Source organism: Chroicocephalus ridibundus, chromosome 5 (genome assembly GCF_963924245.1).
Source record: "Chroicocephalus ridibundus chromosome 5, bChrRid1.1, whole genome shotgun sequence".
Taxonomy (NCBI): Eukaryota; Metazoa; Chordata; class Aves; order Charadriiformes; family Laridae; genus Chroicocephalus; species Chroicocephalus ridibundus.
In genome coordinates, this window is record NC_086288.1 from 68,499,771 (window position 1) to 68,522,174 (window position 22,404).

General features: G+C 37.8%; 1 protein-coding gene across 3 annotated transcripts in view; it reads left to right on the forward strand.

The window, feature by feature from the left end:
* SLC30A9 (solute carrier family 30 member 9) overlaps window positions 1-13,615 on the forward strand; it is a 39,055-nt gene extending 25,440 nt beyond the window's left edge. For 2 of the 3 annotated variants that reach the window (XM_063336441.1, XM_063336443.1), the window contains 3 exons: window positions 4,679-4,808; window positions 7,287-7,400; window positions 8,918-13,615. In XM_063336441.1, the coding sequence (XP_063192511.1) occupies window positions 4,679-4,808; window positions 7,287-7,400; window positions 8,918-8,962 (289 nt within the window). In that variant the 3' untranslated portion in view covers window positions 8,963-13,615. The remainder of the gene's footprint in view (window positions 1-4,678; window positions 4,809-7,286; window positions 7,401-8,917) is intronic. The other variant, XR_010071290.1, reaches the window with a different exon arrangement.
* Window positions 13,616-22,404: the final 8,789 nt, after the last annotated feature.

The window sequence follows — 22,404 nt, forward strand, 5'->3', positions numbered from 1 at the left end:
TTTTTTATTCATAGTCATTACTGAGCTCTGGAGGGAAAAACCCAAGCCCATTAGTTAACACCAGAATACTTGAAAGAAACTAAGCGCTGCATCATCTCCATTGCAAGCAACACATCTGAACGACATGCCCATCATTCCAGAAGCTAAACGAGATGCCTATTTTGGAATAGGATTGTGTTAGAATTTTCGCATGTCAGTAACTAAACTCTGTTAAAGTCTTTGTTGTGGCCCTGGATTAGTCTGAATGGTGGAGCATGTGTAAAAATGCTGTGTTAGATTAGGTGAGTTCATGTGGTTATTTGTACATGAGTTTGAGTTCTTCTTTCCAAAGTGCACAGGTGGCTTCTGCTTGTCTCAGGCTGGAATCATAAAATTTCTCCTATCCCAAGCACCGTTTTATGTTATATTCTGTTTTGTAGATGATTATAACTTCTCAACAGAGCAGCTGATCTCCTTCTTGTTTTAGGCATTTTTTTTAAAGCAAGAAGTAACTGAATTTTAAAAAAGAATAATAATAAAAATGAAGACTTGGTAAGAAAGTGTGTGTTTCTCTTAAGGTTAGAAGCTGAAGCACGTTTAGGTATTTCTCATAATGCTATTTGCAGGACCTCCTGTATGCGCTTTCTCTTGAGTGATCTCTTTCTTGAATCCATTACGTTATCTGCTTTGATTCCTTTTTTAGCGCACAGTTTGTCTTTGACCAACTTGTTCTTGTAACAAAGCCTAATATCCTGAGCTTGGTTGACTTATATCTTCTAATAAGACACCCGGACTTGATCTCAGAATTCTCTGACATGTAAATGCATAATTTATGGAAAAAAGATACTCCAGTTTTTTTCTTATTCCAGTCTTTGGTTAGTTAGTTTTTTTGGTTTGTTCATTTTCAACTTTTTCCTGTGAAATGAGGAGGTCTTTTAGCATCAAGGATTTCCTGAAAAGGCTACTTGTACATTTTCATCAACATATCATCGGGCTTGTAAGACTTTCACCATTTTCTTGAATGTTCAAACTCTAATTGTCTTACATGGGGTTGTCTAGTAGTATGTCCTACTCTTACATTTTTCCTACTGACACCAAATATAAAAGAAAAAGCTCCTGAGTACTTGTTTGCTTCTATAGCTGTGACTAATATTGGCTTTTTTTATTTAAACCTTTTCAGGGTCTTCAGTTATCAAACTGTACCTGAATTCTCAATACAATCCTTTGTGCAGTTGCTGCTCCCAGAACAGTCCTCCCTTGACCTTTCAAGGAGGGTTCGCAATATTTCTTTTCAGATGTGTTCTGCCAAATATGAAGGGAATATATTAGGGAATCATTTATCAGAAGGTATTTTAAATCCAAATTCACCAAAGGATTCAGATGTTCTGATTTTCATCTCCCATCGCCTCCACCACTACTTACAACTTACTATTCCAGCAGTAGTTTGCCTGAACATTATGTTCTGCTGCTAATTATCAAGTATTTGATTTGTCAAACAATACTAACTGCTGTACTACTACAATAAATAACGTCTCTGTTGTTGATCTCTTTTTTTCAGCTAAATCTTGAATTTTTTTACAGGATTGTTTGACAAGATCTACATTTCGTAAAACCTTAATGACTGGAATTTAATGCTCTTAATGTGTTGGTTTTCTTTTTTTCCGCCTTTTTCACTACCGTTCCGTGGATTGTCAGGTGACATTGTCTTTAGTTAAATGGATTGCCTCATTTACCATACTTAAATTTTGGCACAGCGTTGTTAATCTTCTCTTTTTTTAAATTCTCATCAGTATTGCAGGATGAAAAATAAAGTGGCCTTCACTGTTATTCATAGTTCATTTTTTCTTTTGAGTGCAGGTTATGGAGCCTGCTGAACTAGAAGCATTTTTTTTTTTCTTTTAAATATCCAGTATGCCTCTTTGCTACTAATAGAGAAATGCTTTGTTGTAATAATACATTTTTGCTTTTTTAGATCAAGAAAATGCTTATTGCATGTTTTTGCCTATTCTGTATCATTAGTAACATCTTTACCATTTCCATGTAGTAGCAGGCAAGCGATGCCTTTTTTATGCTTCTTCTATCAGTTTGCTGGGTTTCATAATTTCTTTTTTAGGTTATTTATTTCCCCTTTCTTTTAATTTTGCTTGGTAATTTCTAGTTGTAGCCCTTATTTCATTTGTGATCCAGAATGAGCTTTCAGAGTTGTTCTCAGCTGGAAAATGATTTGATTTTATTTTTTGCTACACAAACATTCCATTCTTACCTCTAATTCACACCTTTTGGTGCCTAAATCTTTCTTGTGTTCAGCTCCTTAAGTGTAGGAGATCAGACTTTCAGAACTGTGAAATAAAATATATGCCGTGGTACAGACTGTCCTGGTTCTGTTCTTACAAAATGTAATCATGGATCCCTAAGCATGAACTAGTCTTGGTGACAGTTTCATCTTAAATTTTTACTTCATTGTAATAGCTGTTGGGTAATTGCGCTACTATTGTGCTGGAAAATCTGTGATTTGGAGGTGGGGGGGGGAAAAAGGACTTGACACCCTCTGCCATATTTTTCTGTAATGTGATATTTGCTCTTTTTCCTAGTTTGAATTGATGATGTCTACTAGCCATCCAGAAGCTTCCATTAGCAAGCTTTGTAGCTTAGGTTTTAGCATGCACATTTGTATTTTTGAATTATTAGTGATTTCCCCCCATGATTTGCTGCCTTATCTTTCCTGGACAGATTATAAGCAGTAAGGTAGACTTTTCATTTGCATTCCACTGAATTTTGTTATCAAGTTACTGCTTAATGAGAATCTCAAATATCTCTTGTTATCTTCTTGCTTAGCTCTGATAGGCACTTGATATATCTTCAGTGTTTTTGAATCACATGGATTCAAATTCTCTTCAACAGCCCTCAATGAACCACATCCGTTATCTTAAATACCCTCTTGTGTGAGGAGGTAGTTTGATGCCAGTTAGGTTACTGCAGTTAATACTGTTTGGATTTGGTAGCTTCCCACAGAAGAGCTGTGTAAATTTGATTGGAGCTGGAAATTCTTTATTGCTACCAGTAAGCTCATAGTTCTTCTAATCTGCTTAAATGTTTACTGAGATGTATTTTTTGGTGTCTCTATATTTAGTTCATGATCTATTTATTTTTTTAATGTCCTTATTCCTCCTGCACTCCAAGTATTACAAAAAATATTCCATAAACGTTCCCTTTGACTATTCATCTTAAACTTCTGCTTCCTGTTCTTTGTAGACTGTTCACTCTAGCAGGCTCCTTCCAAAATACGCCTTCTGCTTTCTTCCTGCACCCCCAGTGAAGTTAGTTCTAATTTATAAACATTCAGATGAGGAAAAACACTTTTAGTTGGGAAGAGTAAATTTGCTTAAGATAAAGGACATGCTAAACTTAAAGATGCTGTGAAATTGCACAACCTAGTAAAATGGAAAGAAAGTTTAGTACTTGTCATCAAGTGAGCTCTATTATTGCTGAATCTAAGTTTTGTGTTAGAATTTAGAAAAAAATTGTCAAGATTGCATTTTTCTGTTAATAAAACCAAAGTCTTTGGAATATTTTATACTTTACCTCAGATACTTGTTTTGCTTTGGAAATGTCAGAAGCAGCATTTAAAAAATTTGAAACTTCTTTGTGATTTATGCCTCATGTTTTAATCTCCACTCTTTTTCTGGCCTTGATGGAAAAATGTGGAAACGTATTCTGACATGGTAATTCTAAATTTGCTTAGCTTTAAAGATTAGCTAAGTTTGTGTTAATCTAATTAGAAAAAAACTAGATGATCTTATTTGATATTTATTCCACTGCTGAAACGCACCACAATACGTCTAGGTCCTAAGTTTGCTTCATATCTTATTATCTCTGGAAAATAGAGGGCTTTTTGTTTATTACCTACATTCACACATCACAGAGTTTATCTAACAAACTGGAACACAACTATGCTATAGAAAACCGGAAGTTTTCAAAGGGCCAAAATACAAACATATTGCACCATTCATGTTCTAGTGTCTATTAGGAACCTTTAAATAAATACAGATTTCCAGCATTTGCAAACAGTGGTATTGTGATTAGTTGTGGTCAATATTCAGTATGATGGAAAATGAGTTGCGAGTGCAGTATCCGTATATCCATAACTTTTTCTTATATCAAATGTAACTTTGAAAGGACGTTTATGTAATTGCAGTGTGTGCTTTCGGTAATTGGTAGTAGATTATTATTCTTCACCTTGGAATTGAGAGTACTTAAATATTTTTAAGTAGGTGCATGTATATGCAAAAAAACTGGGCAGTAGCAAGTAAGTTGAACTTTAAAGTTCAACTCGGAATAGGGAAGTTCTCACTTTCTGTTGGGGGATTGGTTGTTTTTTTTTATTTAAGATACTATTAGTCTGTTTCTAAATCTGCGATGCTTCTTTTAGTCTGTCTTTTATTGCAGCAAGCCCTTTATGGATGTGGGATACTTTTGTTGGTGTAGCAGGTACCTGTGGAAGTAGTATAATTGGTTAAATATCAATCAGTATTTAATGGAAGTGTATGGTGACAAAATGAGGATACGTTCGTCAACCGCAATGGCCTTTTAAAATTACACAATCATTTTGGTGTGATGATATTGTTAACATCAGAAGTCAAACTAGCTAGTTGTTTGTTGTATGTGGTTCTACATTTTCTTTAAAAATTATGTGTTTCAGAGCGATTCATGATGTTAAAGCCACAGACATGGGAATGAGCAAAGTGAGATTCAAGGCAGAAGTAGACTTTGATGGACGGGTTGTTACTCGTTCTTACCTGGAAAAACAAGACATTGAACTGCTGCTACAAGTATGTTTAAAACAATGATTTTGTAATTTCCAGCATATGGTATTTACTTTCCAATTTCAAGTATGTCTAAACCCAAGATTTTCCAGTAGATGAGACATATTCCACATCTTCGTTTTGAAGGATTGCAGATGTTTTTACTTTGTGTTAGTGTGTTAAATATCTGTACACAGAATCATACTATGTGCTGCTAAAACAGACCCGCTTCTGGGTCGTGTAGGGCCTGGGTAGGAGGAGGTCAGATTTTTAATTCCTTTTTTTGTTAGAAAATGCAGATTTGTTCAAAATAATTTTGATAAGAACATAATTATTCCAATAAATTATTGTTGAATTACAGTGTTTGAGCTCCAGTTAAAACGGGGAGCCTGTCACCTGGGAATAAGCATCTGTTTTGGCTGAGCCATTCTCCTTGGCTGGTGAAGATGCAGTGTTACAGTTTACAGATCCTGCCATTCAGATGAGGCTTGAATATGGATTGCTTGCATCATGTGACTTAGCATTTTGACAGCATTTAACAATTAACCACCCTTAAGTAATCGTTTGTCTCTGATTTTAGTGTAGTTCAGTGTATCTTTTTTTTAATCCCTCTCTTCAATATAGAAAGGCAAAACTGCTTTCAGCTGAATTTTACATGGGAAACCTATGAAGTAAAGAATAATTTATGTAAATTACCAGGAGAGCTTTAAGTGGGCAAAATGTTTTGCTTGCTTACTGATTTTCACCTGTAGCTATGCTTATATACATACTGCTTATATACATTTGCTTCTGTAGCTACAAGATTTCTTTTTGCTACCCTTTCAAAATCAAAAGCAGATGTCAGATGTCTGCATTTTATGATTGTCCGTTAAACATCACTTTTGAAGTTATCTGAGCTTACATTTAAATTACTGCAATTTTTTAAAGCATTAGTCAGTGTCACAATTTTTAAAATGTACTGCCCTTTAATGTCAAAATAAAGAGCGTATATATATTGTGTATTTTATATATATGAGTGTGTGTATGTATATAGTGCGTTAAGTGATCTGTTCTTGTATTGGATTATTGAATACATTTTTGAAAGGAAGAGTGCTATCAACTTTGTACAGCTGAGGCACTGCAGGTTTGCTTGGTTTTATATTGCCAGGTTTCAGTTGCTTTGCTCTTGCAAAGATGGTTAGTACCCTACTTTTCTTTCCAAAGGTTTTGTTAGCTTTTGGTCTTTATCCACTATTCCCTTTGGCATTTGCATACAACCTTCACTGGTTCTTCCAGCTGGTGTTGTTGGGAAGGTTGTTCCTGATTGTTTTTAGGTTGGCAACTGTTTCTTACACAGTTCATTGTAGTTTCATGTGGTAACCCCGTGTCAGCTATAAAACCATTGTTGAATGATAGCCGCTTTCAGCAGGACTCGGCCACCCGAAGTCAAGGGCAGACTTAATGCTTGCCTTGTCATCTATAATTTTTCAAATAACTAGTTCATTCAAATAGCATTGTTAGCAACATTACTCTTTCTAAAGTTGTGAAATACTTGTTGAAATGCTGTCGTTCAGGTTAATCTCATTTCTTGTTAGACTTGCCATGATTGTAGTCAGAGGTTATTGTGGTTGGAATATCTTTTAAGATCACTCAATTATATTATTCCTCTTCAGTTTTAGAGTAATGGGGGGCATGGAGGAAAGAAAATGATGTTGTGTTGTAGTTGTATACACAAGAAGAGTTAGCTATTTAATAATTCCTCTGTCTATTAGCAAGAACCTATTTGTCCTAAACATACTGCAGCTGTATTGTCTGAACTATGGCTGAGATACTACAGGGCAAATGGCTTCTGGCCAACTTGCTGTGAGACCTCTAAGGAAAACTCATGACAATGCTGTAATACCTGCCTTGGTGCTTCTGATGTCTGGGGGTTTTTGGAGGGAAGAGCAGAGCCTCCTGTCTTCCTTGACCTCATTCCTTCAGTCTCGTATGCTATGGGTCTTCTAGGCTGAGTTCCTATCAACTATCTTGAAGTCTTTTGGTATTATGGAGGAGCTGTATTTACATCAGCTTTCATAGTAACCCTCGTGGATTTTCAGATGAGTTGGTAATGTGATGCTCAGAGTAAGCAGTGTAATGGAATAGCAAGAATGTATGAAAATGAGGAAAGAATACACAGGGGTACCCTGCTCTGCCTTGCTGTGAGCAAGGAGTATCCCAGAAACTTCTAGAAAATGAATGAAATTCTCTAAACTTATTTGGAAAATAGAAGAGGAAATCCATTAAAGCTGGAAGAAGGCTTTATATTGAGTGCGGGTGGCCAGCCGTTTTCATTGAATAGATACTATTCTTATGTGTCTTTGAGTCCTAAGAACAGATAACATTTTGAAAGGAGATGGCAAAAGCTGGAAAGTGTTTAGTGTTGCCTTTTTTTTCCCCACTTGAAATTTGTCAGGACCCTCTGTTAGTGCTATTCCTTTCTTTTCTTCCCTGCATCTCAACCTCTTAAATTTGATTTCTTCCTAGGAAATACAACAAGTGAAAACCCTTGAAGAATTAGAAGCCTTCATGCTTAAGCATGGTGAGAATATCGTTGACACACTGGGAGCTGAAGTAGACAGACTTGAGAAGGACCTAAAGGTAAAATTTAGCTGCTTATTAGAGTGCTTATTCTGTGATACATTTTAAACAATATCACTGCTTCTACTTTTGGGGATTTTGTTTGTAAATATGGCAGAGGGGAAGAGGATGATAATGCAAATTTTCTTGCTATAGTATCATTAACTAAGTTCTGACTAGCCGCAAACCCGTACTTTGGCACTGATCAGTTTGTTATGTTTCAGTTTTATACCACTGTAGAACAGTATTTTCATGAAATGAGACGTGATTGTGTCTTTGTTACTGTATTCTCAGAATGTCAGGTTATTTACAGGCTGTTGAAATCTGTTTTGGTTGTAAAGCAGCAAATTTCAATTTTTTATTTTTAATTTTTTTTAATCTGGCACTCAGCATTGTATCAAATATATCAGTGTGTGATGAGGGCTTTACTCAACATTTTTTGCTCTTGTTGAAGCAGTACAGTGTTTACTTCTTTCATAAGCCTGTCATAACTTTTTTATCATTACTTTTTTTTTTCATTCTGTGATTTAAATATCCTTTGGTGGATGCAACAGATTATTGTTTCCATTTTTAATTTTATAATTGTATTATGCCTGTTAATCTTACTTTTTCTGGCATGAATACAGAACTATAAGTATACTGACTGCCAGAGATACAGTCCAGTCATGACTGCCTTTTCCAGTTATCAGGAGACACTGCTCAAGAGCGTGTCTGTCCTTGCTTATTATATTTGATAAATATTCTAGTTTTATTTTCTGTCCCTGGAGTGGTTCCGTTTAAAAATACTATTTTTGAGTTTAATTGCACCAGCAGATCCAGTTCTTCATGGTTTTTGAGGAGTAGGATCATGACTAATTAGTTTATAAACATGAATACTGTTTTTTTGGTATAGGCAGGGATTTCGGTGATTGTGTTGCTGTTGAATATGCTTTACTAAATATGCTAGTCAGATTCACTTGCTGGATGACTTTGAAGCAGTGACTTTCAGTAAACCTCTTATGAGGTCCATACGATCCATGTAATGACGATAACATATTTCTACAATATCAGAAAATGCATATTTCTTAATACAAACAGTATTTTGAATCTTTATAAACAGCTTCAATGGCAGAGAACAAATTATTTCAGCTATCTTATCCATTATTCAGGAAAGTAACTGTTAAACATATATATACCTCACTTTAAGACAATTTTATTTGGACGGTTTTATATGAAAACAAACTGCCCTCTTAAAATCAAGAGAGCTGCGTCATACTTTGTAAAGCATAAGAACTAATTTATCTGTGATGTTGAAAAGTAGATGTCAAATAAAAAGATGACTTAGCCTTCAAAATACTGCTTTTAGCATGGGCAATGTTTGTTGAAGCTATTCCTCATTTTAAAATAGTCCCTATGTTAAAATTGTCCCTGTGTTACCAGAAAAAGGAATTTGTTGCTCAGTTGCCAACATCATACCAGAAATACATTATTTGTATCCATATGCAAAAATGTGTTTGAATATTTTAAATAAAAATGTATTTCTTTAAATTTTATTTCAGCAACGAAATCCTGATGTTCGCCACGTGGATTTGGAGATACTATAGGCTTGGCAGAAGAAATCTTCAGGTTGATACTATTTTGGAAAGAAGTCACGTAAAGGGCTGAAAAGCGTCTGAAATTGCAGTGACCTCAGCACCATACCTCCCTTACTCTTGCTGTAGGCTTCCTGGACTGTGAGCACTGCTTCTGTTTCTGGAAGAGCGCTAGACTTGGAGAGAAAAATTTCCACGGCAAAATCAGTTTTAAAAAGCTACTTGACTTAAATTCCACAGGAGAGTCTCTCAGAGTATGTTTACTGCAATTCAGAAGTTAAGACCTGAGGTTTAGTTAGGCAAATATAGCTGCCTGAAAATATACAACACTTAGTTTTTCCATTTGTGTCCCTTTGCAGTCAGTTTGCACTTCTTTAGTTTCTTTCAAGATATCATTAAAGGTTCTTGGGAGATATTAAGATTAGCTAAGAAGAGTTTGTTCCAGTGGAACCTGCCAACCTTAAACTAATTGTAATATTTCAACTGTGTGATTGTTTCACAGTTTTTCTTTTGTATGAGATGAATTCTTTCAAACAGGCGCTGGCCTTCTCTCAAGTACCATGACCTGGAAACCTTCTTTTTGCCACCGTTCTGATTACCAGCTGCACTTCAGAAAAATAAGGTTTTTCTCCTCAGTGGAGTCAGCTGTATGTGGTTAGCCAGAGTGTGTTAAGTTACTGTGAAGAAATTACTTGTAGAGATTTCAGTGAACTTCCTCTGTTTAAATTTTGTTCTTTTTTCCCCTACTTTGACACTTGTTCTCTTATTTCTAAGTATCTTCAGATGTAATCTGGGAGATATTTATGGTAGTGCTTATTAAAAGTTACCTGGCATTTTGGCTTTTTATACTTTTAATAGGCTGTATTGCCAGATATGGTCTTTGCTAGAAAGTGTAAGAGAAGTCGTTGGAAGTTACAATAGTAAAAAATGTATTAGAACTATTTATAATTAAACAAATGAATACATTGTATTTTTAATTTATTTACCTCTAGACATTATCTGAATTCTAAACCGCTTACTTTGTGGTTGGGTTTTTTTGTTAGTTTTTTTTTTTTTTTTAAGAATTGACCTTGCTTGTTTGGGAAAGTAAAGTAATTCTATCAGTGTTCCTCAGTAATCCTGAGATAAGTGCTTAGAGTTTATAACGTTGAAATGCGCAATTCTAGCGCTGTATATAATCAGCCTCAAGGCTTTCTGCACTAGGCATCCAAGTTGTACCAGATCCTTTGAGACCCAGTCTTTATTAATAAGGCCATGAGTATGGATCATGCAAGTTGAAATATAAGTGAAATGACTGCACATAAATAACTCTTAGGAAAATCCTTTATGCACTTTAACGTATTTCATAGAATTGCTTATGTGTGAGAGGTGATAATAAGACCCTCCCAGTGACTCAGTTGCTGAGTAATGACTGACTTGCTGAAAAAACAAATGTTGATATGAAACACAGGTCTTCAAAAATCAATCTAAGATTAAATTATAAGCATTGTAGCAAATAATTTTGGAGACCAATGTGTCCAGATTTGACTAAAAGCTTTTTAGAATGTTTTTTTCGTACTGTCACTTTGCCAGTGAATTAAATGAGAATTTAAAATAGCATGCCTTTTGACAACTGCGAAGCACTTTGCATTCTGGTCATTTTAAGTAGAAAAACATTCCAGAGTTTAGTTACATATGGGACTTAACATACAGTAATTGTGGGTGAAGGGATCTCTTTAGTACCCTTGTCCATAATCCCTGTTCACTGGTGGCTTCTTTAGAACATATGAGTTTATTATGGCTAATCCACAAGAAGGCTTACTTTAGCTGGGTTTCTCCTATTGTAGAACTAGTTAGTATATTTAAGCCTGATGATTTGAAATGCAATTTAAAAGTAATTTGGAAGTGTACTGTATCAAGTAAATAAGGCATATTTTAGCCCATTTTAAATCATTTACCTTTCTCCTTGCCCTTCCACGTAAACTTCATCTCATCTCACTATGCCCTTTGCTGATGTTACTCTTATTCATGAAGAACACTGGAATCTGATAATGCATAACCTCTTTCCTTCGTCCTACAATATTTATATGGACTTTGAATTTGAATAAACACTTTATTAAACCCATTATTCCAGAAATCTTAAAAACCCGAAGAGAATTAAAACTGGGAAAATGTTCTTACTGGGCAGGTTAGGGGAGACAGCCAATGTGATACAAGTGGTTTGTGTGCTGGAGGTACTGATGAATGAGTAGCATTAGGATGCACTTTGCAGGGCAGAAATTTCACTGATAGGTTAGTAAATGTTATCTCAATACTGAAGTGTTCCCATATCTTGTTTAAGAGGAGGCACAAGTTTATATTTTTACAGGGCATCTGCTCCAACAGCCTATAAAAATGTTCTCTCATTCATCAGAGCTGTGATTTGTATGAATTCTGGTCCTAATTTCCTTATCTGAGTCAGAAGCATACCCATCCACACACCTTTTGTTTGTATTTCAAGATAAAATTCAGATCCTCATCTCCCAGTTACGTTATTGATGATGGCATCACAATATGTTAAATTTAAGAAGCCAGAACTTGAATGTTTTTTGAGTCCATAAGAGTTGCATAGTTTGAGGACTCAGTTCCATTTTTAAAAACTACGTGGATGGTGATGAACCACAGGAGGACCAGCAGACTGGTTTTGGCAGTACTTTGTAAGTTTACACGTCTTGCAGTTGGATGAAAATATTGGTTCATTGAGCCTGTCCGGTTGGAAAGGAAAAGTAATTCCAAGCTCTTGCATTTTAATATAATTTGCAGATTGTTTTTAACAGTTTTGACATTTCTGTTGCTTCTTTTCTTAACTGTCTTTATGGCCTAAAATTTGAGGTGATGTGGGTCCACTACTTAGTTTACTTTTGTTTTAGTGGTTTTGGGGAAAATGTTTAGCTAATACATTCGCATGATAGAATCCTCAGAATTAAAGAAAACCTACAAAGTGTGGAGGAGTGGATTTTTTTCTTTATCATAAATGCAATTACATAATGTTTCTTTTAGATTGATTTTAAGGAAAAGGAGTGAGGATTGAGGTAACAATAAAGTTATATTCTAGGATTTTTTTCAATTAAGGTGTGGACTTTTAAAATAATTTATTTTTGTAGACTGGCCTTGCAGGTTCTATTTTTTCAAATTGTATTCAAAATACTGCTGCCCTCTGCTTTGTGAAAGATTGCTTACGTGTTGTGCAATGTCTCAATTCTGTAAAACTTGCGATGTTTGAAAAAATTGTCTTAGTATTCCAACGTACCGAGTGATCTTAATGTATTTTAAGTCAAAGTTGGCTGGACACTAATAATGCGTGTTTTCCTGTAGAATTTGCTCTTCTATAAAAGATAAAATTCTGAAGTGATTATCTTTCCCCCACGAATCAATTTCAAGTCTAAATTGCCTCCTTCATGTGCCATGGAATTCGGTATTTGGTGTGGTCCCTCTCTACCCCTCCACTCTCTAACGCGTTTATTAAGCATATTGTAGTAGTAAATACTTCTGTTGTATTACAGAGATTGTTTGTGGTGTGCTCTGGCCTAGAAGTAGCAGGGACTCAGGGAACAGGAGAACATATTTTTAAGTTGCATCCTTTATCCTCGGACTTATACTCAAGCTGAAGGTTTTTTGGCCTCTGCTTTTTTCCTTCCTTGAATTCCCACACAGATTTTATTATTGTTTTAATTACTTTTAGAGGAGGAAACCATTATGAGCATCTTAAGTTTTTAATAGCAGGGCTAGATGCTGCTCTTGGTCTCTGGATTTGGTACTGTACTTCTTGTTCATTGATAGTTGACAATAGCGATTGCTGCTTTGAAAGCTACAAATCACGTTAGCCAAAACCGCCAGAGTTTTCTGATTCTGGCGGGTGCTGTGTTTTCAGCTATAGCCAGAGACTCAGTTTTTATTGAGAGATTTTTACTGGCCCCTCTTTGATATGGGGGAGTTCGGGGGAAGAGTTGTAGGTATGGTCTGTCTGGGTAAGACGCTGATTGCAATTCTGTGTTCTCCTTATTTGTTATCGTTTTAGCTGACTTATCTTTTTTCTGTAACAAAGGAAAAAAACATGTATTATGAAAGTATCTCTGGTAATGAGTGCATCAAATGCAGGCTTCTTGCAAAGAGGTTTTTTGGCGTTTGTGTATTGAAATTGTGGCAATTTTTGAAAAGTCTCAATTAGGTAATCCTTTTTCTAAAGTTGATTTAGAAGTGTTTCTTACAAAAGAATCCACAGAAGCATATAGTTTAAGACTTGAAAGAAAAGTATTTCATTTTATGGTCATATGTTCTTAAGGCATTTTGGCTTAGTAGAATAGAACAATTGATTAATATTGACTCCTGTACAAAAACTGAACTTGCATGCCTAAAGGCTTACATTGCAGAAGTGAATATAAAATTACAATGTCCTTTTTTTCTTCTAGCTTAAGTATTGTGCTGCTTCTGTTCTTATTGTTAGCTCTGAATAGAGTGCAACTAACATCTCTCTTGCAGTTTACCTGCTTAATGTCTATGAGAAGTCGAAGTGCACCAAAAAGACTTTTTTTTGTTTTGTAGAAGGGTTGCATAGCTTAAATAAGTAATTTTTTTCCATTCTTGTTAGCAAGACACAAATAATTAAAACCACAAGTAGACTATGTCTTTATTACATATAAAAAGAAATCCATGCTTTAAAGCACAATAGTCAGAATTTTGAAATACATGTCCTTTCAGGAAAATAAACTGTGCCAGGAGCTCCGAGTGGTTGTACGGACTATAGAAACTGCAGTCCATCAGGCTTTGCTGAAGCAAAAGAAAAATTGTAACAAAAGTGTGTGGTAGGAAGAAAAGAATACAAGGAAAGAAGAAAAAACCAAAAAACCACTAAGGTGTTGAGCACTTGGGAATAAGAAAAGGTGAACACAATCTAAAAAACGTGGCCAGAAATAAGAAATGATGACTGGAGAGGAAAAGAACAGTAAGAAATGATTTTTGATTAGAATACATAAAACTATGTAGTGTGACATTCTCTCTCTTTTAGCAATATATAGATAGTTGGGTGATTCCTCCCTCCCACCCCCAGCAAAAACTCATGTTGGTTTTTTTTTTTTTCCCCCCGTAATGAAAATCAGTGCCTCCATTTAACTTGTTTCCTAATGGTATGCAGTCTTGTAGATATAAACCTATTTGTCCTCTGAAAATTTAGTCTTATTGCTAAGGGCGGTGGTGTAATCTCAGCCTGGAGCTTTGTTGGTGAGGTATGTATTTGGTGAGTGGAGGGTGAGTAATTTTAATTGTGGAAACGGGAGCTGGAGTGAATTAAAGAGAAAAAGAATCGATTCTTTCATCCAGAAGATGATTGAAGCACCATACTGAAGGTATTAATGCCGGGGGGGGGGGAAGGTGCGGTGTTCTAAGGTCTACAGAATTCTTGCAATGGACTGTGATGTTGGTCTGTATTTTTCAAGTTGTTTAAATGTTTGTGGATGAGGAAGATTTCTAGTTAAATCATCACATTCTGAAAAGGGGTTAAAGAAAACATTCAAAACATAATGTGAAAAGGATGTGCATTTTTTAAATACCACAGACAGACGCTATTACAGATTATAGTAGAGAGGCAGAAAATTGTTATTCTGCCCTATATTACATGAGGCTCTTGAGGACAATTTCTTTTTTCTGTGTAAATCAAAGCCAACAATTAAAATAAAAGGTCTTTGTTACTTTTTGTAAGTGTAACAGTAAGCCTGGTCAAATTTTTGTTTTCCCGGCATTTGTAGTGCTGTTATAGGGAGAAGGTGCCTATTAAAATAGCAGAATACAGCTCCACACTCTAGGATACGTTTGATTTTAAATATAGTCTAAATTTAGGTTATGAAAACTTTTGAGGTGTGATCAGCTGCTTCAAATCTGAAGACAGAGGGGAAAAAAAATATGCAATGTTGTATAAATGATGTAATATAAAGGTTTCTTTTTTTTTTTTCTTGTCAAGTTAAAGATGATGAACTACTATGTGGGAAGAAGCATTTGAAAAATGCCTAAAGCATTTGGAAAGCATTTTGGCTATTGCCAAAATTGTATTAAATGTGAAAGTCAACGGTGAGGATTTTCACTGGTGGTAGGACTTTCAAAGGGCAATCTCAAAGTTGAAATGTGTTTTTTCGATGCAGCTTTTTAATCAAATGTATTATCTTCCCCTCTGTTCTGATGCTTTTTGGTGTATTGGCTTTTTCATTCTGTGTCTTGGTTACTTCATATTAGTATGGGGAAGTCATTTTGATTTGTGAGGTGTAGACATTTAAGTATTTCTCTGCATATGTTCTTTCTCTTGTAATTATACTTGAATTCAGTACATCCTGTAAAATGTCTGGAAGTTGTAATTACTCAGTAAAATGTTACATAGCCGGTAAAGGTTGTGTTCTGTTAATTCAAGCAATTTTATATATATTGTAAGCAATAACACTGGCTTTAGGCAGTTGATGATGATTTGCTACATTTCTGAATTCAAAATGCATTTAACAGTATTTTATGGATGCAAAACAAAGGTTATACCCATCTATTTGCAATAGTTATTCAATTTTCCTTTGTTGAATAGCGTGCCCTCGGTACGTGAGCCACCTGCCTGTTGCCTGCAATCCCAGCTGTATTTATTAACGCTCCGCACTTCACTGGCGACTGTGCCTTTCGTCCTACTCACTCCCGAAGAGTGCGGTTGCTTCCCCAGCACAGAGAAAGCTCTTTCTGCCTGGTTCGGAGGCCCCACTGGCACTGTCTCCAGTCTGGACTACCAGTCCTGACCCAGATCTGAGGATGACATGAAGAAAGGTAGTGAGAGAGATGACGTTCATGTCTGTGTACAGTCAAGGGTATGGAGAATTTCTTGAAGAGTTTGGGTTTATGTATTAGACTTAAGTAATAACTGTAATTTGACAATCACAGCAAAGCTCTCCAAGCCTCTTTAAAAAAACAAAGAAACAAACGGAAAAAAAAACCCCAAACACCCAAACCAAAACAACAATCCAACCAAACAACTAAAAAGCCAGGTATCATTCATGGCCTACCAGTATCTTAAGGGGGCCTACAAGAAATCTGGTGAGGGACTTTTTAGGATGTCGGGTAATGGTAGGACTAGAGGGAATGGATTAAAACTAGAGATGGGTCAGTTCAGGCTGGACGTTAGGAAGTTGTTCTTCACCATGAGGGTGGTGAGACACTGGAACAGGTTGCCCAGAGAGGTGGTGGAAGCCCCATCCCTGGAAGTGTTCAAGGCCAGGCTGGATGGGGCTTTGAGCAACCTGATCTAGTGGGAGGTGGCCCTGCCCATGGCAGGGGCGTTGGAACTAGATGATCTTTAAGGTCGCTTCCAATCCAAACCATTCTGTGATTCTATGTGAAATTAGTCAGGTTAGAAAGGTTTTACCATATTGTCTGGTTCATTAAAGTGCTGCTTTTCATCACTAATACTGATGAAAACCGGTGATCTATCCAGTTACGGAAAGAACTACTTCTAACAGGGCTAAAAAAGTCTTTATGTGGCTGGAAAAAAGAAACAATGCAAGGAGCCTGGGCGATAAACTGGAGAAACTTGAAAAACTGGAGTTTTTGTCTGTATGGTGTCAGCTATGAGAAATAAGGTGGCTGAGCAGTGTGCTTCAGAAAGGATGAGAAGGTTGTTCTTCATCTGAACCTTAGTGATTGGTCATGGTCAGATTGCTACGAGACTCAGATTGATCAGCACATGCAGACAATGGTTCCGATACCAGTTTTCTGCATTAAAAAATAAATTGGGATATCATAGGACTTCAGGAAGACGAAAATGTTATTAACCAGATCGTGGACAGGCAGCATGTGTCTTGTTTGCTAAAGATGTTTGAATTCATAGAAATTTCTCTCTTAAAAGAGACTCCCTTCCTCGTTTGTTTGGGTTTTTTTAAATTATTTTTTGCAGGAACACACTGGACTTTAATGTGTGGTGATGAGATTGTTAAAGACTGCATGTCACAAACTCATCTCCCACCTTAAGCAACGTTGGGTTTGGGTGGTGATACCATTACCAACAGTTTTTAGTGAACCAAATGGCACAAAATCTTGCCTGAGCAGGGAAGCAGCAGACTTTAGGGCCTTGTCTATTTGAGATCAAGTCCAAATATCGGACTCTTGTCTTTTGGGCTGTCTGAATAACCAGGCAGATGGGCTCAGCCACTTTGAATGAGGGAGGGAGCTCTGTCTTTTCCCGTAATGTCAACTGGAACACTTCAAATCCTTTGTTTATGTGCTATTTGTGGCATTTGTTGATGGGCCATTCTTAAATAGTTGTGTTAAATGGTTGGTAACAGGTTGAGGTGGGGCTTTGCAATCAGCTGGTTGGAGATGATCCTAACGGTTCAAGAATCAATTTTCTCTCTTTCCTATGTATTTTGTGGGGGAATTCATTAAAAGATCATGGAAAGCAAACCTTCCTTTCTACCATTTGAATTAAACCTTTTGAAAACCTTAGGAAAGGGACATGATTTCTGCCATAATTTCATGGATCAGCCTCTAGTAAATTGCTTTATCAACTTACTTATGTTCCCTAGTGATCTTTCTTTAATTTTATTTAGGCTCCTTCAGTTCTACTGGTGCTGAATTGGGGCTTAGTAGCTTCTAATAGTTAGGATCTTTTCTAGGCCCTCTTTCCTACAAACGAGGTGGCTCGAATGTTATTCAGTGCTCTGGTGTAAATTGATGTTCTGTGCTTTAAAGGAAGCTTGTTTGGTTTTTGGTTTTTTTTTTGTTTTTTTTTTTTTTTTTTCCCCCCCCGGAAATACTGATTGAACAGCAGTTTACCATTGCAATGTATCAGGCCACTCCGGATATAAAAAGCGTTAAGTTTAGGGTCAAAATGTTTTTCCCAAAGCAAGCTGTGATAATATAAAAAAATCTGTCTTGCGTTTGATGTACGTACGAATACATTCATACGTGAACTTGTGTCTCTGCACGTTAGGATTGTACGTAGGTATCTTTGGTTGTAGATTTTCATCTCCTCATTGATTGCATTTCTCGTGAAAGAACTGATATCTTAGCAAAAAGAAAAAAATCTAAATACCGTGGAAGAAGATTCTAATGAATTTGGGCAATTTGGAAGCTGTAATGAAAGGGAGAAGTTTTGTTGAGACCAAATTTGTGGTGTTCTGCCCTACATTTTCCTCTGGCTGATGTCAGAGACAGCAGAGAGGGATTTCCCCTGTGGGTGACCCCTGTGTGGCTGCTCTTGTGACTTTAGCCACTCTGAATGACTGACATTAGAGGAAGAAGGTAAGGAAGACTGAGGGATGAAACATTGCACGAGTATATTAATTAATAGCCACCTTCCAAGTGGATACCGGAGCTATACCGCCATGTGTTACAGTGCAAGCTATGGAAGTTAACAGCAATAGAAGAGATGCTCGTTACAACAGGGAGAAATTTGAGCAGTTTTAATGACAGAGGAGTTGCGTTGATATTCTCCTCAATCTCCAATGTACGTACAAGAAATTTTCAAGTGACTTGGATAAAGATAGGGATGGATGATTTTTCACTGTTCTCTGCTTGCTTTTGTTCCGCTAGGGATGCGTGATTCTGACCTCCGTATGCTAAGGGTAGATTGAAGTGCTGATCTTTACCAAAAGCTGATGCCCAGGCAAAACACCCATGGCCGAGCCCGGATGAATTCCTTGGTGTGAGAATTCTCTTGGCAGCTCTCAGTTCCTCCATCCTGGAGAAGGGCTCAAGAGGTGGTATCCCCAGCAGAACAAAAGCCAGCAGAGAACAATGACAATCATAAACCTCCCTCTCATGGCTTGCTTTCAGCCCTAGCCTTAGGCTAAGGTCGAGGCACTGGGAAGGCACCTCAAGTCTAGCCCTGGGGACAAGTTTCTGCAGGGGGAAGTCTTTTTGTAGCCTTTGATTTCCTTCAGTGGGTATTGGTCTATTAAATGCAAGAGAGAAAGAGAAAAATAGGAATGAGTGCAGAGAAGCCGCCATGTTTGTGGTAGGTTTTTTTTGGTTTGGTTTTTAATGTGAAATGAGATCTCTGCCTTTGGGAATTGGTCCCATGGTGACATATGTGAAATAACATTTGCTTTGGTAATTGCTGAATTGGAATGAGGAAATATTCCTCTTGCAAGTCATGGTTGTGCATAATTTCCATGACATGCCTGCTTAAGACCTCAAATGCTTACTTCTGCTGCTGGGGTGAACTCCTGAACAGATACACCATTCACATTTCTTAATTCTGTCTGAGCATAAGTATGAGGGCATTTGTCCTTTTTCTGCCATCAAAGCAAGCCATAGCTTAGAACCTAATTGTCCCCAGCTTCTCTAAACAGCTCTGACCTGTTGCTTCCACCAAGAGCTTAGGTTTTAATCCAAGGAAACAGGTAAATACTCTTGTCATGTTGGTTCACAAAGATAGGAAGTCCTTTTATTTAAGGGAATGAGGAATAGGAAGAGCGTTCAGGAAGATGTTGTCTAACTTCCTTGACCTTGCTTATCTACTTTCATAAAGCGAAAGAAAAGGCTATGTTGCTCATGTTGCATCATCAGTTTTGAAGATGGTCAGATGTTGACTAGGGAATCCAACGCGAAGCTCAAAATATGAAGCAGAGAATGGGACGAAGCCTTTGGAAGGTTCACTGTTTACTTGAACTGGGGACAGAAACTGCGCTTTTCATGCATGAAACTCCTGAAATGCGTGTTTATGCCCGGGAAAAGGAGAATGGGATCAGAGTTCCTCTGTCTTCAGAGGAATTGCAGTGGGGTGTTGCGGAGCACCTGGATACTACTCAAAGCCTGTTCTAAGGTAAAATATCATATTACAAGACAATGTCCTTTAATTTGCTGTCTTTTCCTATGCTGTCTTGTAGACGTTCACTTTAGTAGTAAATACTAAGCAATGCTTAAATGAACACGTTATTTAAAAGCTGCTCTATAATTCTTAAAGATTTTATATCAAGTCTAACTTTTCACATGTGTAAGGACAAAGAACTTGAGAGTAAAATCTTTCAAGTTTACACTTTAAAAAGTGAATCCTCTGTAAGGTTTACCCCTCCCTTTTAGTTCTTTTGAGACTCTTCGGCTGACAAAGCAATTTGCCACCCACAGAGAACTTGACAAAGGACATCACCACTGCCTTCAGCGAGGCCTATGCCATGCAGGCGGACTTTGACCCATTCTGCTCCTTCCCCTTCATGCCTTGCACTGAGATCCTTGGTTCTGACCTTCAGGATATGGCTTCAGTCTCCAGGCTGTTCAAAACAAGGGGTTTGGGTGGAGGAGACGAATTCTGACGCCTGTTTCAGGACCTCCATTTGCTCAGTAGGCAATTGGACATTACGGATCATCCGGGAGATGCACAGCGATGCTCTGGCTGAGCCTTTGGTGGGTTTATCAACATGCCAAGATTTTTTTTTTTTCTTGGAGATTAGTCTCGACCTGGAACTGTCTTCCTGACGCTATGGATGGGAAACATAGCCTGGGTGTTTCCTTCTCTTTCCCTTTTTTCCAGAGACTGTGTTAGAGCTGCTTGCTGCTCTGCTTCTCGTTTTGGATTATCCTTTAGGGAAAAAAAAAATCCTTTCCATCAGTTCAGTAAGTAGTTTGGTTGTTGGCTCTTTCAGGTTCACATCCTTTTGCAAGAAGACTTTTCAGTTTTTCACTCATGTTACGACAAAGCATTTTTGAAAGGTTTAATTAGACTTTTTCTGCTGTACTGCTGACCCTGTTCTTAAATGGGAACTAAATTTAACTTTTCTAATGGGAAACTACTTTTGAGTCATTAGCAAACCTGTTTCTTTCCATTTTTCTACAAAGATTGCCTCAGTAGTGGCAATTATGTCTGCCAGATGAGTGGGAGAGTTTAAAGTGGTTTTAAGGACAAAGGTTTTTTTATTTTTCCCAACATTATGTCATTTCATATCAGTTTTTTTTTTTTCTCCTCTTGATTCAGGTAATTAATCTGCCGGCGGTCATCTTGTTTTTCCTTAACACCATACATCTGCAGTAGAAGCTGCTTTTAAACACTTCAGATGTTGAAGGGTCTTTGGAGGAGGGTTTTTGTGTTCACAGGGCAAGGACACGTACAGAGATCTGCCCAGTATTCCCAGCGGCTCTGGGATGCAGCGGGGAGCCCCTGCTTCCCTGCGACACCGCTGCTGCCCAGCGCCCCAGCCACCGGCAGGAGGATGCTGCTCCTCCACCAGCAGTCATCTGGCATTTCGGTTTATCCTCATCATCTGATCTGTGAACTGGTTTTATCTACTGCACGCACTTAAACTTCCCCCCCACCACCACCCCCTGCCAGGCTTGTTACCTCCTTCAGGGGCTTTTCTGTTTTGCTTATCGCTACAGCCTTGCGTTCCTGAGCACTAATCTTCACAAAAACCCTCTGAAAAGAGGTAGAACTATCCCAGTTCCTCAGTTCTGGGCACAGCGGGCTGCAAGTTGAAATGTGCCGCTTCCTGCTGTGTTCCCTGGGACTCCGGCAGCCGTTCCAGAGCCATGGAAGCGTTTCCCGTTCTGACACTCCTCCTTCCTCCCTTCTGACGACTGTGTCTTTGGTCACAGAGGTGCCTCAGCAGAGGGAAGGTGGCAGAAAAAACAGCAATTCCTGCCTAACCCAACTCCTGGGGGCTAGATTTTGCAACTTGAGTAGTTTTATTAAAATAAGATTACAAAGACTTTTATGATGTGAGCCTGCAGAGGAGCTTCTTCTAAGCAAACGAGGTAAAAACTAAATTCCTTCGTACACATGAGATTCAATGGCCGACTTGGACCTTCCAGGTCCTCTTCAGGGGCATCTTAGTACTGGAGCAGAGGCGTAAGTGCCAGCTGTGGTGGGCTGTGCTTCTGGAGGGACCAGTGCTGTGGTGGAGCAGGAGCGGGGTTTGACTGTTGCCTTGCCGGTGTGTTTAACCAGGATTGAGTGGAAGAGCGATAAAATGAGACAGTACTGAATTATACCCCCCGAGCCGTGCTGCCGGCTCCCCTGGTTACGTGTAAATCCTCAGCTTCTTACAGACTCCACTCTTGAACTTAATCTCTCTGGGGGTCTTGCCAAGCTCCAAAACCCCGGTTGCTGCTTCTGGTTCCTTGCCTACACGTTCTCCACCCCTGCCGGCTTCCCCTGCTGCTTCCCTGCCATCCCAGTTCCCTGCCGCCTCTGGATCTGCCCTCTGAGGTTTCAAGTCATTGCCCAAAAGTCTGGGAAATCAGAGCTTTCCAAAGAGAAGTTAATTATTTTTATTTCTTTTTCAGAGGGGTTAACACGTTTTGGTTTTTTTAACCTACATTTCTCGGAATCACCTGAAACTACTTTCATTTGGGCTTCTCTAATAACGGTTTTCACTAATGAGGCTTTTCACAAAAATTACAGCAGACTGAAACCCCTGATCTAGAAAACACCAGCCCGACCCCAGTTAGTTTTGCAACATTTCAGGCACCCGAAAGCATTGTTTTAT